Source organism: Haliaeetus albicilla, chromosome 7 (assembly GCF_947461875.1).
Source record: "Haliaeetus albicilla chromosome 7, bHalAlb1.1, whole genome shotgun sequence".
Taxonomy (NCBI): domain Eukaryota; kingdom Metazoa; phylum Chordata; class Aves; order Accipitriformes; family Accipitridae; genus Haliaeetus; species Haliaeetus albicilla.
The window spans coordinates 15,858,611-15,875,556 of NC_091489.1; the positions used below are offsets into that span (position 1 = coordinate 15,858,611).

Genomic DNA, 16,946 nt, shown 5'->3' on the forward strand with positions numbered 1-16,946 from the left:
TGCTCTGTAAGCTAAAAAAAAAAAGATCCAGCAATGTCCCACGCCTGTCAGAAGAGACCATTCTTCCTTAAGGGTGGCTACAGCAACCAATTAAAGAGAATTAGCTAATTTAACAGCAGTTTCAAAAATTACATTGCCAACTAGTGGAAGGCATTCCTCAGTCAAACCAGTCATTGACTCTTCCTGGTTCCAGATTATTCAACTTAACAGTAATATTAGTCCCAAGGGGAAACTGCTTGTTTAAAGAACCAGCAAACCCTTATTTTATTATATAGCAGTAAACTGAAAAATCCACACTGAAAAGTAAAAAAAAAGGCTGAGCAAAATATTCTCTCATTTCAGTGTTTAATTGACAAGTGCAAACATAAGGCTCTCATTCTGCAAGATGTGTGCATCATTCCATTAAAATCAAGTCACATGTGTGGGCAACAAGCAGTAAAAAGGCAGTGCTGAGTGCAAACATTGTGCTTTGAGTTTGAAACCAGTGGGGGAAAAAAAAAAAATAGACTTAACAGATAAAACACCAAACTGGAATTCCATATACCTCCATGGTGCTGCAGGCCCTGCCCCTGCCTAACAGATATCCTTGCAAATATTTCTTTATGCATGGCTTTCCCTGTCTACACAGAGGGTAATGGAACAGACACCCCCATTCCTCCTTTTGGCCAGTCCTCAGCACTGAAAGCTTTGCACAAGAGCTCTGCTATTAGTATGCACATATGGCATTTCACCAGGTGAGTTATTTTGCTAAACGTTTGTAGACTTACCTGAATTTTTGCTTGACTAGTGCTAGTTTCTCTTCTCATGAGAGTGGGAGACATGTTTTCATATCCTCTTTTCTTCATTTTTAGGTGGGAGAAGGTAAAACTGCCATAAGCATCTTCAAGAATCAGAATAATTTGGGTAGGTCCTAAGGCATCTAGGACACGAGGAGTGTTAGAATTCACATGGTTCCTATGCTATGGTATGATGATGTAAACTATTCGCCCTGTAGAAATGCCATACACTTACATCCTCAAAATGGACCTCATGTGGGTCAGATTGGGGTACAAAAGCCTCAGACACTGTGGTAGCTACAATGGTTTCCCAAAGAAATGGATTTTCTGTGTTAAAGGCCGAGTCATCTAAAGTCAATCATTTCAAGGTAATACATCAAGGCTGATGAGCTATCAATGAATTACACGCATATTTCATTTCTAACTTTCTGCCAGCTTATAAACCACTCCCTTTGGATTTTTACCAGGAGGAAATAAATCAGAAAAATATTCATTATTCCAGAGCAGACAGGTATTGGAACTTCTCCCATAGCAAGTTTCAAGGAATGTAGTAGTCTCCTCAACACCTGACAATCTTTTTTCAGTGTTGAAATGCCTAGCTTTTGGCAAGCTTAGCTCTCATTACCCTTATGCACAGAGACAAGAATTTCAGCCTGATCTTAGCTCAGAGCTTTTCTGTTCTGTTTCTCCTTTTCCTTTTTTCACCTTGATTTTTGTTTTAGTTAATAATAAAGCCAGTTCTCAAAAATGCAAGAATGTGGCAGCAGACCAAAATGGGATAAATCTTCAAGCCATCAAGGAAATGCTGACTGACGTTTTAAATGTCTGCTGCTTCAAAATGCCCCACATAAAACAGGAAATATGACTCTGGCTCTACTACTACAAGAAAACCACTTTGGCTTCCTGTTAACAGAAAGACACATCTCATATAAATGAAGTAAGCCCAGGCCCACATTGCAATTGGTCACTTCTGCACCACCAAAAAAGCAAAACAAAAAAGTCCAAACCCCAAACTTCAACCACAGTATATGAAGTTCCTCATACAGAAGTATGCTTATATGGACTCCCTTGCTACTTTAAGAGTTAAAAAATACAAGTTTTTATATTAAATCTGTAATAGACACGTAAGCTTACAGGCTCACACAACAGATGCAGCATGGCCATAATTTTTCCTAGTTAGAAGTAATTTTAAATTCTGAAATTCTACATAGTTTTAAATCAAATACCACCTCTTTTCTTCCCCTTCCTCCTTGGCTGTCCCAAAGGAGCCTTTTCTCTCAATGTGAAGGTTTCCTCCAAAAAGAAAAGTATTGGGGGGGGGGGGGGGGTGTAGCACTTTATTTATTCCCGTTTAATCCTGTTGCAGGTGAAACCCAGTTTTGAGTAAATCATCAGAACTAGATGCAGAAACAATTCACAGTCTCCACATAAAACCTCTCTCATCTTAGGAAAGGAAATGTGATCCCACCTCATTCTAGCAGCTTGTGACATCTATACCACCAAAGCAGAGAGATTTGGTTTCCAGAAAAGCCACCAGAGACAGACTACAGAAACAGCTGAAATTAGATATTGTCATTAGTTACTCCAAAATCTGCATAACTGGACTTACTGCACCAATACCAAAAGGCTTACTGATGAAGGAATAATTGTCCATGCACACACAGTTTTTCCTGAAAAAGTACATAAAACAAGTCCCATGAGGCAGATGGTTAAAGACTTTTGGAGATTCACCAGGGATGCGCAGTTTCCCTATGCTATGAGTCAATAGTGCAGGCCTTCCAAATTCCGACCAACAGATACCATTTACCCCAAGTATCACTGAGCAGAGAGTTGTCCAGGTTTCTCCTGCCGAGGTGGCTCCCCACTGCATCCCACTAGTTGTAGCTGTCAGCTTGTGCACACTTCTTCCTCCGACTGTGGCTTCCACATTGCTGCACAGCCCCTTGTGATGAACCCAGCACCAGGTGAAAACTGTCACATTAATTAGCAATGCTGGAAAATGAAACCTAGTTTACTCCAATTTTTCACTTCACATTTCCCATACTTTCCATTTGTTTCGGGTCTAGATAGGAGCTGAAGAGAATGGAGATAGACTCCCAGCACTGCACTTGCATAAAACCCATACATTTGTTTTCTTGAACGCACAGAAATTTGTTAAAATAATAATTGCATTAAAATAACCCCATTCAAGAATTTTATGTTCTTTTCTAAGAGGGTGATACAGCCCATCCTCAGCAGGTTTCCAAAACCTCAATAGTTCAACAATAAGTATCTACTGACCATCTGAAAGAGTAGTTTAAAAGCTATGTTAGGCTACCTAATCTGTCAAAACCAATAGTAGAGTTTAGGCAGTCCAAGGACAGTTCTCTTTCTCTATATTTGGGGAACCTGTTTTGTATATGCTTATACAAGCACAGTGTGAAAAGAGCCAACACAGCATGTGCAGGCCACATAGTGCTTTCCTTTGTGTAGTGCAAATCTACTTCAGCAAACGGAGTTGACTAGGACTTTGCTCAGAACTGCAAGGCACTGACTCATCTGGCCCAGTTCAACAGGCCACTTTAGCATATGCTTGTTTTTAAGATCCAAGTGAAGATGCTTTTGAAGAAAAATGGTGTTTACATGCTGTGTTTCATGAGAAACTCTTACTTGCGAGAGAAAATGTGCATGCAATTTGACCTCCATTTTTTATCAATTATTTAGTGCCAGGTAGTTAAAATTGAGATGGACCAAGCAAATTAATCCCGACACTCCTAATTTTCAGTGTGCTCTCAGCGGTTAATTGACATCATGTCAAATTCAGGGCCTATCCCTCTCCCATGTACCCATCTGCTTTGAAGAATTTCAGTTAGGAGCCAGACACTCACAGATGTTCATTGTTCGAGGGTCTTCTGGGAATGGTGAAAAGTTAAAAAAAAAAAACCAAAAAAGACTTTAAATGGGCTCAATTTTTAAGACACAATTACTCTAAACCAAGTTGCACCAGCTATTGATCTTTCTTAATTTCTAGCAACTTCTACTTAGAATTAGTACTGCTCATATGATGATTTTCCTGTTTTATGGCTTACCGTCTGCTCCTCAGTTCTCACACTCAACGCAGCCTTAACTGCCATTTTTGGATACATTGGGACATAATTTCATGTCTCTATTTTAAAAGGAAAGCTGCCGAGTGTTAAAAATGCAAAATCAACAGTCAGACTTATCACTACATAGGTGGAAAAGATTTCACGTGTTCCTACTAACACTATTAACTTTTGTTCTCTCAGTCAAGCTATGATAAAACATATAATGTATAAAGACAGGTGAATATGGCTGCATCTGTATAGTGTAATTTGCTTTAAAAGATAAAACTGTGTTGAAAAATAATGACAAAGAATATCTTTACACAATAGCCAACAGAAGTGCAGATTGCCACAGTTCCTGTAGTGGCATTAATTTGAGAACAATGGGCTAGTTCTTGCTTTTCAAAATTCAGCACTCTGCAAAGTGCCTCGTATTTGTACACATGCAGAAGATGGGAAGGCAAAAACTCCAAACCTTGTACTGAGCACAATGAAGCCAAAAAGTCATGATCCTGCAGCAAAAACTCTTAACATAATTATTTTTGTTTGCCCAAAGGGAAATCCTGAAACTTCCCAGAAAACTTATTTTCCTGCCCTAAGTTGTACAGATTTTCTTCATCTAAAACTGAAAGCTAGAAAGACAGAATAAAAAGTTATAGCAGATGTCCCAGGATAGTCTCTGTTGTAGAGCCACTGTGATTCATAATGGAACAAATAACAAAGAGGCATTTCAAGTCAACCTGTAAGCACTCTCATCTAGGTGGGTCCGGACCATGTGTGCCTGTCTACATTAGGAAATTCAGCATATATAAATATATAAATAAAACATATACACAGTACATAGTCACATTCATATAAGCCATAAAATGACATATATTTACAAAAATATTTGCAGCTATGTTTTACACTTTCAGGTCCACATCAGGAATTTCATTATTTAGCTTCTGCCTTGTGAACTTGATCATCTTCCTACATAGGAATCTGGGATGAACTTGTACCTTATATATTTACAATTGTCAAGAATAAGAAAGAAGAAAATAATCTTCCAAGGAATTCTGCCAAGTCCGTAAGAAAAGTTGAAACTTGTTGAAGCATTAGCTGCCTCACAGAAGAGTAAATTACGTGTTAGCAAACACTGAGACCTTCTCTTCTTCATGTAGAAAGACAGTACCTTGGTCTGGCCCATAAATAAATTTGAAACTCATAAAACGTCAGGCAGAGCACAAACAGGGTGCCTGACAGCTGTCTGTAGTATAAACGCATGCATAATTACTATTCTAGTTGACTCAGTCTAAACTGGTAGAGTGATGAAAGTGAATGAAGGTAGAGATGAAAATGCATACATTAGGTTACCTTACAGGGTAAAAAGGTAGAGAGTAGACTACATCCTGTTGGCATTGTTTTAGCTTCCTTTAACAGTAAGTTACATGGTTAAAACAACCCCAAAGATCCCACATTTATACAGTACATATACAGTTCTGTGACTTCCAGGAGTTGGACATGTTTAATTTACTTCTCCAAAGATGGAAAAACATTTCTTTGCTGCTTCACAAAATACTCTTCTTAGGTATGCAGCCCAGGTTCAGGCATGCTTTTTTAATTTGAGGGGTTTGCCTTTTTGACATGAGTTTTGCAAGAGGAATTAAAGCTTTGGAGAAGGGGTTGTTTTCCTTTCGCAGAACACTTGGAAAAAACAAACCTCAAAATGCAGCAGTTTAAAGTGCCTGTACGTGAAGACCCATGGAGAAAAATCTTTCTATGAACCATTGAACCATGGCCTCAGATAGCACTTTCAGCAATAGGCTGTGGAGTCATCTCTTGCTCCTCACTATTCTCTGTGGACATGTCCTGGACCTCCTGCTGCTGATAAATATCTTGAACCAGCATGATGTTTGTGTTCCTCCATTCTCTGTACTTCATTGCCGTCAACTTTGGGTCATCTAGCAACTGGTTAATTGTGGCCAGGTCATGTTCCTTACACTAGGAAGAGAACAAGTGGTTATTTCCCATAGAAACTGTCAAGCTCATTGTCCGTAACAAAAACACTCTCTATGTCACAAGGAGATGGCGAATTATCCATCCTCCTGCCAACTTGTTCCCATTTTTAGAATGTAGATCATCAAAATTAAGTCCACAGCAGAAATTCATCCCAGTTGAAGGCAAAATTATGATTTCATGTAGATTTTTTATTTTATAGGATTCATAGCAAAACTTCATGAGAGAAGATTCGTGCGAAAATTAGACATTGTTATGCTGTCTCACAACAAGTTAGTACTTGCATTAAACTAGACACAACAGCATTTATCTCTGTAATTCACACCAGTTCCAACTTTCATCAAAAAATACTTATTCTGTGCTCACGTTATAAATGTCTCTTCTCTGGGAGCTAGACAGAAAATAATTTTGGATATAATCTGTGCACTAGCAGTAGACTTGCTAGAGCACACGTGGCTGCTAATACATCTACCGCCAGCTACTAGCTACTACTACTAAATCTGATCTCTACTTTTAGACAAAAGCAGCTCAGATCTTATATTGCAGGCAACCTGGTTCAATGGTAAGATGTGAACAGTCACTGATATAGGGACACTGAGACCCTTTATGTCACAGAATCACATTATGGTTGAGGTTGGAAGGGACCTCTGGACATCATCCAGTCCAATCCCCTTTCACAAGCAGAGCCACCTAGAGCAGGCTGCCTAGGACCATGTCCAGATGGGTTTTGAATACCTCCAAGGATGGACACTCCACAGCCTCTCTGGGCAACTCGTGCCAGTGCTTGGTCACCCTAAGAGTAAAAAAGGGTTTCCTGAAGTTCAGAGGGAACCTCCTGTGTTTCAGTTTGTGCCCATTGCCTCTGGTCCTGACACCAGGCACCACTGAAAAGAGCATGGCTCGGTCTTCTTTACACCCTCCCTTTAGGTATTTATACTCATTGATGCCCTCACATTTTCTGACACAACAAACCATTTTGCTTTTCCAGCCCTTATTGCCTATCTGTGCAGTGGACCACAAGATAGAGAAGCCCTAGTTAGCAGCTACAATTTCTTAATGGAGGCACTAACAAACCTTTACTGCTTTTACCTGGGTCCATCCCCCCTCAGTCTGTGTGTGAAAACAGTGGAATAGTTTTAACTATCCTCTCCTACTGCCACCAGTTTCATCAAGCCCAAGGACACTCTGTGCCAGTGGCTGCCTTGAAATACTTGAAAATACTCCCGCACGCTCATGACACTTCCTGATAGTAGCAATCAGCTGCTGGGATGTCCATATCCCACTACTACTCTAATGAACTGTCACCTACTCTAATTCCTGTGATGCCTGTGCCGCTTTTTAAACACAAAAGCTTGTTCAGGTGTTGGTTTACACAAGTCCTGCCCTCAAGACCTAGTGCCAGCCCTTGTAAGAAGGCTTCTGGCATTGATGCAGAGGTGCGCGCAGTTAGCCTGAGAGAAGAAGAGGAGATAGGGAGATAGAAGGGAGAGAAGAGTATTTCCAGCAGATAAATTTGGTGGCAAAAAGCCATGCCATGGAATTTTTCCTGTACCACTAAATCTATTTCCTGCATTCATTAAGCCTGTGATGCGTTTGCACACAGCTTCCCTCTCTTCCAAGCTATCCAAAGCATGTTTTGTTAATGATATATTGTGGCAGCAACATTAATCTGTTGTTAAAGGTGTAGAGTCAAAAGTTCAAAATTAAAATTGCACTGAATCTTGCATAAATCACTTCTCAACCTAATAGGGTTTTAATTAAAGCAGAGTAAATATGGATCAGATGCAAAACTCTCCTGATTTTTAAATTTCCAATAGATCATTTCCAATTACCTCACTTCTCATGTTATACGTTAAGAAAATTGACTTTAAAGGCACATAATCCCACTGATGCAAAGAATATGCCACTTTCCCACTGCAGGCATTTGCCTTTCAGACAGGCTAACTTAAACACTGCTGTGTATAGAACTCTGTTTGTGTCTGTGAGAAAATGTCTGTGCTATATTTGTCTTGTCAATACTCCAATTTCTTAGCTTGAAGAAAGCAAAAAAAGATCAACACATTTTATACATTATGAACACTCCAAAAATGATTTTTCCATATTAAATACAAGTGTTAGACAAGCCTAAGATTTTAAACACTGCTCGTCACAACTTATACAATACTCTCGTGCTAAATCAATGCAAAGCTGTCCTCCTTGCTCATGTCTGGTAGTAAGGCTCCCATTCAGCTCCATGCTAATGAAATTGATTGTCCCACAAGATAGAACTCCATTTTGTCCTAACTGGTTCTTAGATTTACTAGGGAGGCTTCTATCAGGGAAAACTTTGCAGTATGTTTCTATATTTAGCTTCCTGTGCCATAAAATAGACATACTTTTTAAACGAACTTTCTGTTATATGATGGGCTTACTTTATTGCTGATGCAGGTGAATACTGCTATAGTCAGTACCATGTCACTGAAGACTCTGATACTGAGGAGATACTTCACCAGGTCTCGTATGGAGCCAGTCAGAATGCCTATATTCCCACTTGCCTTTTCAACTGTACCTTCAGGAATTTTAACACAGGCCAGGGTGCCAAAGTCAAGCCTCCCATTGCAACTAATAGTCAAATCAATGATTGTGCTGATAAGATTTTTTACAGGCATTTCTCCAGCTTACAGTGCCTGAAGCCAAATACACACACTTGAAACAAGATACTCAATTCCTGCTTCTAATGCATATAAAAAGAAACAAGTGAAGCCCCAGGTTTGCACTTATTCTTTCTTCTCCTTACAATTTAAATTGTATGGTTAAGCTTTCTGTTTCCCTCGGTACCATTCAGAAGCAGGCTTTGAAATCCTGTGACACTTGATGCTGGCAAGTAAACAACCTCATAAATCCCCATATTCCAGACAGATTTACTGGCCCTTTCATGGAATGTACCCTGAACCCCTCCACCCCTCCAGTTCATGGTACATTTCCAACATAAAAGCAGGATGCTTTTGTTATTAAAAATATTTTAGTTACAGGAGGTCTTTACAATAGCTTTGGCACATCCTGCACATTCTCCAATAATCACATAAGGAAAACTTTTTTTGGCTCAGGGTCATTTTCATGTCCTTTATCATCAATGTACTTTGTCTGCTCTTCCTTTTTTTAAGGCTCCCCTGTTTAGTGCATTCAGCTGAGCTTGCAAGTTTTCCAGCTAACGAAGAGAAGCTTTCTTTATTAAATTTTCCAAATGGGCTGGAACTTCTGCAAGAAGAGTCCCTTCTGAACTATTGCCTTTGCTTCCAGTTCAAATTGAACAACAAAACACAGATCAGTATTCAGAATGAAGTAGAAAACAATTTCAAAAACTTAACCAAATTCTCTGGGGCTTTAAGTTAATATGTAATTAGAGTTTGGCTGAAGTCTAGGCTTCCTTCTTTTTTCAGCCAAACTGTTTCTTTCTCTCGGGCTTTTCCTTGGCTAGCTCTGCAACCTCACCTTTAATGTGCTGTTCAGCATTCGAATTTTGTGGAGTTTCTCATTAATGGAGGGGTTTTTGCTGCGTTTGATAAATGACTTCCTAAGCTCCTTCTTTGTTGACAGCCGACGATCACCAATGGGAGACAGGCTTGCTTGTTCTAATGACTTGTAAAGTCGCTCCATCTCATCATCATCACATTTTTCCTGTTCTGCAAAGAAAAGAATAAATTGGGTATGAGAATGTGAATGTGGAAGCAGATAGCAGAAATGTTAAGTTCAGCTATCAGAAAGGCTCTTAGCCGAGTTAAAAAGTAATGGTATTAGCGTCAAAATCAAGGGCAATTTTTAGGGTAATTTATAGGGTAATAACACATATGAGAAAGACATACTACCAAACTCAAATGTTTTTAAGAATCAGGTCGTGATCCAAACAGATACGAACATGTATTTCCACTGATTGAGTGCTGCTTTAATGCTCTGAATATATCACAGCCTTTGAAAGCATCAGTAATGCTACATTTGAATGAAAACAACTTTGATAACATCTACACCCATACACCCTTCCTTACATGCTGCATAGAGTGAATTACATTTCTACCTGGCAACTCACAGGTCAAATTCTATTTGGCATACTGATTCATTGCCAGGTTTTGGTAATTATTGAAACCAGAGTTTAAAAAAATTGACCAATAAAATGAAACATAGGAACATTTCAGGGGCCCCAAGAGAAGATCCCCAGAAAACAGATTAAAGCAGGAGCCTTTCGGGCACCTGATGCCTAACCCCTAAGTTTCATAGATTGCAGCACAGAATTTACTTGTGATGCCTCTCAACAAAGCCTTGATTATCTCCACCTTAATTATTCTGATGGCTCCCAAGCTGCAGCACCATTTTCCAAGACAGAAAGGAAAAGCTAGTAAACAGCTGAGAATGAAATAGCATAAAATAAGACAAAAATTGAAGCAAAGGCATTTTTCAGAATAAAACAACTTAAAAATGCGCAGTCAGAAACTAAAAATGTACCAGGCATATATAGGGGCGTTTTGGCAGAAGGCCATTTTCAGCAACAGACTGCACAACTCGCTGCTTGTCCCTCAGTCCACACTGCAAGCTTTTCTACTTCAGTGGCTGCTAAAGGAAAATCTAAAGTTATTGGTGTTTTCAAGGTGCTAATAAGTCCCTCAAGATCCACTGGGATAACATTCGTTTTTATTTCACTGGGGACAGTGGTGGCGGTTTCTCTTGACTGCAGTCCTCCATGTGCCGGTCAAACTGGCTGGACACTTTTTTCTTCGAATGAAAAGTTAAACATTGACTTTTCTAAATCATCTTCAGTCAGCAAACATTTTCTGAACAAAAGGAATAAGCCCTTTTGCTCACTCATGCCGCAGCAAAACGACTTCTCCAACATGTCAGCACATTTAGGAGGCTGCTCCTTATCTTTTCCATGTTTTAAAAACTACAGCATCCTCCTACACCCTTGTTCTTTCTAAATATTTAGGTTACAACAAAGGTTTGTGATATGCTACAAATATTTGCCTTCACTGTGTTGCTGGCCTTTTTTTCCACTACTTTGTGATTATAAAAACCCTGTTGTAACTTGACAAGAACTAAATATAGCTTCCAACATTGGTACAGTGTTGGGGGAGGAAAAGCACAACTGTTGTATATTTACCAAGCTGCAGGAAATAGGAAAAAAATGCAAGTGTAAGGCAAAATACACGGCAGTAGTATGCCATGAGGCTCGTTATTATAACTAGTTTCCTGCCTACTTTCTTGGGATGAAGCAGCTGTTTGTTTCATTAGCCAGCTCCTGCACAGAACTGGCTCAGCTCTACTGTAGTCATCACCCATCAGGACTGTACACAGTATCACTTTGAGAGATAAATTGACCTTTATCAGATATCCAGGAAAGAGTATATAAGAAGCAAAAAAAATTGCATTGATCCTGTCCAGCAACTTTAAAAAATAGTCGAGCCATGGGCAACATGAGGTCCCTGCTCCAGATATTTTTTGATGCTAACTCATGATGCTCCTCAGTGTCCTAAAAGGGTTAAAAAGCAGCTAGCATGAGAAAACACCTTCACTGAACACTCTTCTTCCATGCTTCTGTGCACTTGTGGGTGAAGGTAAGGACACTAATGCTCAGCACAGAAAACGATGGAAGCAAAGTCAGAAAAGCCCAGCAAAAGGCTCCCAGAAGATGCACTTGACCAGCAGCGTGCACTCAGCTCCTGCATTCTTTCAAGACTGCAGCCATAAACTCCTCTCTCATTTCTTATTCTTCCACCACTCCCATGCCCAAAAGATTGATCAGGGTCAGGTAATTCCAGGGGGAAGGGAATGTGCCAGATTCTTCAGGTCGAGTGGATAAAGGGTGTGACAGCAAAGCAGCTAAACGGGATTTCAGGGAACAGTTGGAAAACAAGGGTGAGTGAAAACTAGAGGCTGTGTAGAGCCAGGTATGAGTTATACAGTACTTTTGCCTCCATCTTTGTTTACATTGATGATCAGTGGACTTCTCCCACAACAGTTAAAAAATAACAAAACAGTATCTTAATATTGTGCTTTTGTATAGAAGCAGATACTGTTGCTATTGACAAAGAGTATGCCTGCCAATAAACCTCTATAAATTGAGGCCAGACTGTCTGATACCTATCTGGACTTTCACCTTCAATGTCCTGAGTTCCCCTGAGCCAAGCTCAGAAAGCAAAAGCCCATATTTTGCGTGCAGGTTTGAAGCTGCCACTGAACACACTAGATTGATGCTGTAAATCTGAAAGGGGTAGAGGTAATGGAGGAAGAGGAGAGGTATTATGTCTAGCAATAAATTAACAAGCCCAATAAAATGATTTGTGATAAGAAAATATATTTCTCCTCACTCACACAATGGTGCATTACAGTATTTCACAAACCTCTTAATGCCACAAAAGTAAACAAAGAAAGCACTACGTTTCCCCCACAAAACACCTGAGAGAAAATAAAGGTTGAATAATAGAGATAAAGCAAAGTGACTCAAGGCTTAACCACAGACTGGACTTTTTCTCCAGATTCAAACATTCACAGTGCATTTTCCCAGAACTTGGTATTCCTTAATTCCCTTGCACCTGGAGTCAGAGCACTGACCTGCAGATGAGCAAGTCTCTAACAGAAGCACAGGCATTCACCAGTTCTGTATTCTTAAGCTTCAGCGATTTGGATTCCTCCTATGAAACCTCAGCTGTCTAGACTATACTACTGAATTGTTACGAAATATTTGCTTTCCATCACAAAGTAAAAATTTATGCAAAACCACATAGTACACAAGCGGAGGCCCCGGTGTAAAAATGAACAGATTGTCTGTGTCAGCCTCCTAAAGATAAATATACCACCCCTACTCCGAGCTTTGTTAACCTCTGAAGGTTTATAATGACGGATATATTCCGCTGGCAAAAATTCTTAATAACATGGACAGGTTGGGCCCCACTAGCACTGCTCTGGAGTGAGTCTTTCCAGCTGGGTCACACAGCTAACATCAGGCACATTCCAAATCACTTCAAAATATAATATTGTCAGTTATCTCTTCCACCAGTACTCTTGAAGCTAAGCACTTTCTGTCTCAGGCATGCAAACTGAAGTGCTACTACAGCACTTCTTTATCTCATCCTATTTTAAAGATAAAATACACTCATTTTTCTCTCAGGACCTACTGAGGGATTAGTAGTAAGGAACAAACAGCAACAGTTCAAGGATATTACATATTGTGTGCATTTATGAGCGCGTACATACACACAGCAGAACATGTGCATTGTGCACTTTTCCCTTCCCTTGGCAGCATAAACGATAAGCCCTTCTGTTGAGTCATGCCACTGGAAGAATCAGTCTTCCTGGGATCCTGCACCATGCCCTTCACTCACAAGCCTCACAGCTGCTAAAGCTTCATAGCACTCCTGGAAAAATTCTGTAGTATTACATAGCTCTTTTAACTTTGTCAGACTCTGCAGTGGGGAAAGTGGAAGAGAGCCAGTGGTGACCTGAGAAAAAGGGAACTTCTGCCCTGAGATATTTTAACATTCAAGAGAAAGAGACCTTCTAAATCGGGGTGAGGAAAATAAAGTAATATTTCAGGCAAGTCAGAGCTTCTGATAAATTCTGTTTCATGAGAAGTAAAACACAATTTTGTGGCTTGATGCCACTTATCTGGAATTTCCCTCGAAACAGGAGATATCACAGACCAGAGCAAGCTGCCAGAGGTTCAACGCGCCAGCTCTTCACCTCTTCAATTTTCAGCTTCCACCTTCCTGTTGGCCAACTTGCCACAGGTGGGAGACATTAAGGTATTAAGACCCCCCACCTTGGAGCAGCAATACAGGAGCTTGCCTCAAATCTCAACTTTAATGCTCCTTACGCCTGCAAAAGTGAAATTATCCAGAACTTTTCAAAAAGCAGCTGTGAAAAATCAAGCTGATTGTTTCCCTGAGGTAAAGATATAGAAATCGGCAATGTTTGGCAGAAAGAGCATTTTGCATTGAAAACCACCTCCAACAGAACATATCTCACTAAATCTAAGCTGAACTATAAATACTTGTTCTCCTATTCTCTGAGATCTCACAGGTCTCCAGCTGTGTATTAATCTCAGGAAAAAAAAAATCTGCATCTTCCTCCTGCCTTTCCTACTCTTACGAGCTTCTTGTAGCTGTGCCAGCACCTCTGATTCTGCCAAAACTATTGATACCAATGGGACAACATATACAGCCAGGCTGGGGAGAACACAGGAAAAAAATCATAAACCGCTTTTGTCCTTACCTACCTACCCACCCCACCCCCCATCCATTCTCCATAGAGGTAGTAGACTTTTCAATGGGAATATGATGACACCTTGGGAAAATTCAATTTTCCACATAACTACAGAACAGAAAATACAGGAAATATTTGAATTAGGAGGGCATAGCTTAGGCAAACTCTTCACTGGCAAATGCAGAACTAAAGGTAGGAGAGAGTGGGAGAAAATAACAGGAAAACTACATTATCACCAGCAATTAGATGCTCTTGACTCTAACGTTATAGTGGACTCAGCAGTAAGAGATGGCATTTTAACAAACTGTGACTGAACTGGAAACAATACAAATAAGTATCTTTTTTTCAGAGAGTGCGGAAAATCTTAACACCCTAGTTTTCTGTGGTTTCTAAAGCCTTTTTGATGAGAAACAAAACAATAATTCAAACAGTTGTTTCTTTACACAGTTGTTCTCACCATAGGCATACTTCTTGGCTAGTCTCAGCCACGATCTAGCTATTTTCTGTAACTTTTGCAGAAGGAACAAAGGGGCCAGAGCACACCAGAGGATCTGTTCTGACTATTACTGGCACAGGCAGACTCCAGAGGGGAAGAGGATGTCAGTTCTGAGAAAAGAAGGAATCGAATGCGTCCAGCTCCTACTTAACCAGCTCCTTCCCACAAAACCAACCCTGATAAAATTCAAGTGGTATTTGAAAATCTTTCCAGGTTTTTCAAAATATCAGCATACACCAGATCTTCTACTGGCTACTGTGAGCTAAGGTAAAGTAAATAAACCCAAAGTGGTACCATAAGAATTCCTTGCCAAGACACATTAACTTCACATGATCATAAAACCCTCAGAAAAATATAAGGAAGAAGGATGTTATTGCTATAGTAGAAGATCCCGAAATAAATACAAAAACACATTCCTGTTCTTTCATAGTAACCTCTCCGTTTCTGTGGCTTCCTTTTATTATCATAGTTTTTGATGATGATGGTGGTGTGTCATAGTCAGATACTTTTTGTTCCAGTGGTTGCCAGAAGAAATACAAAGGATGGAGTTTGGCTGCAGAGCGTGCCTAGCCATCCCGGACAGGGCAAGGCCAGCTTCTGGATACAGAGCACGTAGTCAGATTGTTGTTTGTATTATCAACCCTTTCTTGTTTACCTTTCAGTTTCTTTGTGTCACAGGCAGCTTTGAATCCTTTGTCACTGTGCATGTAGTAAACTGCAACATAGAAGTATTGAATATTCCCCCAAAGTAAATGGAAACATAATGCTGATCTCCTTTCAAAGAGAAAACTGTTAAACTCTTCCTTTTTGTACCTTTGTATTACTTTCTGGTATGTAACCTCTTCCCAGTAATCAGCGCTGAGAATTAAGGCTGAGAATGGTCATAACACCACTAAGAGTGACTGGAAAGGTCATTAAAAATACCATATGGTAGACCTCCTTGCACCAGACACTTACAGTTGCTTAGCAGGTTTAATTACATAAATTTTCACTGAAAGAATAATCCATGATCATTTAGTTGAATCTGTAGTTTCTCTTGCAGAGATTCGTCCATTTATCTCTGAAAAACTATTCTTTCATTGTTTAGCTCATCACTGAGGTTTCTTCACTATTTTGTATTTTCATGATAAGTTCCTCCCACAAAGTCACAGCTACTATTTCTTCCTTCTAGGTACCAACTTTTCTCACATTGGCCTCTATTTCTGACTTTTGCCAAGAAAAGTACTCTTCAGTTCTTCAAAACTTTCACCTCAGCTCGAGGCTGCTATCAGCTACAACCAAAAATTACTCAGAGTTTTACAAAGCAGAATGTGCCATCAAGCAGAGTGTGAGACAGGTTTTTTTCTATCCTCACAAGGAGAAGAAGAGAGCATGGACACACATGAAGGCTCTGGGGGGAGTGGGTTCAAAGACTACACAGTTGGTCTGATAACAGCAGGGCTGGTTTTTACGCACATGGGACATGGACTTCCAGGACAGATGCCAATGCAAGATGGACCTATCTCCTCCTGGACGCAGTATCATCACTCTGAAACACGACGAGCTGTCAGAAATGCACTATTCAGAAGCATTGTAAAGCAAATAATATGGATTGTATTGAGGTATGCATTCTCGTTTCGCATCAGATAACAAGGGTGTTCTCACTCATTATTGTAAATCATGAGGGTTTGCAGCTAGCTTTTACCCTACAATTTGAATTCATCTCACAGTGTTTGTGCACATCCTTATCAACTAGTTGAAGGGGGAAATTCTTGGGGGATAAGCCACAGAATCAGAATTGCATCCTTTTTGATAACTTCCATTTGGAACTGAATTGCTATTTTACGTTAATCCTTTTTTTCTACCTCATTCTCAAATTGAAGTAGCTTAACTAATCTCCTTGCAAATTATTTCATTTATTTTTTCAGTGGCCATTGTGGGGGAAGGCCCCACATGCCAACACTCTCCAACCCCTCCCCATAATATGCAGACTGATAAAGGAAAGAAAAATGTGTGTATGGTGTACATCTTACTTGCTCAACAACAGATTATGATGCAGACAGTAACTAGTGAGGTTATACAGTTGCCATAGTGACTGTTTCATTGAAATGATCTATTTCTGGAGTTCCATCAGAGATCATCGGTGTGGTTAGGATGGAAGTGTTCTGCAATCAGGGTTGGCCATCAGCTAAGCAGTGAGCAACAGAAAAATTCATTTCCCCAGGAATATTTTTGGGAAAATTAAACTGCCTTGCAAATAGCAGGAATATACCAAAATGTACCTCGATTTACATTTTAATCCCATTTTTATTGGCTAGTATTATTAGGCCTATTGAATTAAAGGATTATGAATGTGTCATGCTAATTCTATGACCATCCATAAAAGTACTTGTCACCCTTACAGTTATG

The 16,946-nt window shown here is 39.8% G+C and overlaps 1 protein-coding gene across 5 annotated transcripts in view; it reads right to left on the minus strand.

The window, feature by feature from the left end:
- Positions 1–328: 328 nt before the first annotated feature.
- Positions 329–16,946, minus strand: part of IPCEF1 (interaction protein for cytohesin exchange factors 1) — an 88,174-nt gene continuing 71,556 nt past the window's right edge. For all 5 annotated transcript variants that reach the window (XM_069787056.1, XM_069787055.1, XM_069787058.1 and 2 more), the window contains 2 exons: positions 9,305–9,495; positions 329–5,818 (listed from right to left, as the gene is read on the minus strand). In XM_069787056.1, coding sequence (XP_069643157.1) covers positions 5,618–5,818; positions 9,305–9,495 — 392 coding nt within the window. In that variant the 3' untranslated portion in view covers positions 329–5,617. The remainder of the gene's footprint in view (positions 5,819–9,304; positions 9,496–16,946) is intronic.